At 64.2% G+C, this 688-nt stretch overlaps 1 protein-coding gene across 1 annotated transcript; it reads right to left on the reverse strand.

Moving 5' to 3' along the window:
* Positions 1–6: 6 nt before the first annotated feature.
* Positions 7–668, reverse strand: FOXL1 (forkhead box L1; the record flags this gene model as incomplete). Its single annotated transcript, XM_010727232.1, has 1 exon — positions 7–668. A coding segment is annotated over exon 1 (549 nt), but the record flags the coding sequence as incomplete, so codon positions are not given.
* Positions 669–688: the final 20 nt, after the last annotated feature.

The raw sequence follows: 688 nt of genomic DNA on the forward strand, positions 1-688 counted from the left end.
CGCTGCCGGCCTCGCAACCCCCTCATCGGCCGAATCCCCCGCCGGACTCTGCTCCGCCTCGCTCCCTTTGGCCCGCTTGGGTTCGTCGGGGCGGACGCCGTCGGGGGGAGCCGAACCGCTGCGAACCTCCGGCGGCCCCGAAGCTTTGGGCTTCCTCTTCCTCCGGCGATAGTTACCGTTCTCGAACATGTCCAAGCAGCGCGGATCCAGGGTCCAGTAACTGCCTTTCCCCGGCCGACCCTTCTCCCGGGGCACTTTGACGAAGCAGTCGTTGAGGGAGAGGTTGTGGCGGATGCTGTTCTGCCAGCCCTGCTTGTTGTCGTGGTAAAAAGGGAAGCGGTCCATGATGAACTGATAGATACCGCTGAGGGTCACCTTCTGCTCCGGAGCCTCTTTGATGGCCATGGCGATGAGGGCGATGTAGCTGTAGGGGGGTTTCTGAGGAGGGTCCTGCCGGGTGATTGCGCTGCTGGGGGCAAAGCCCAGCGCGGCAGGGAGGTACAGCATGGACGGAGAGCCCATAGGGGAGAGGTGGGGGCTGTAGAGGTGACTCATGGCCGGCGGGCTCGGGGCTCCGACTCTTCCCCCCAGGAAGGATGAGTCTGCCGGGGAGAGGTTTGTGCGAGCTCAGATCCCAGCCCAGCCCGAACGAGCTCACTCTGCCTCTGTCCCCGCTTCATAGCTCTTA

Source organism: Meleagris gallopavo, unplaced genomic scaffold (genome assembly GCF_000146605.3).
Source record: "Meleagris gallopavo isolate NT-WF06-2002-E0010 breed Aviagen turkey brand Nicholas breeding stock unplaced genomic scaffold, Turkey_5.1 ChrUn_random_7180001875085, whole genome shotgun sequence".
NCBI lineage: Eukaryota > Metazoa > Chordata > Aves > Galliformes > Phasianidae > Meleagris > Meleagris gallopavo.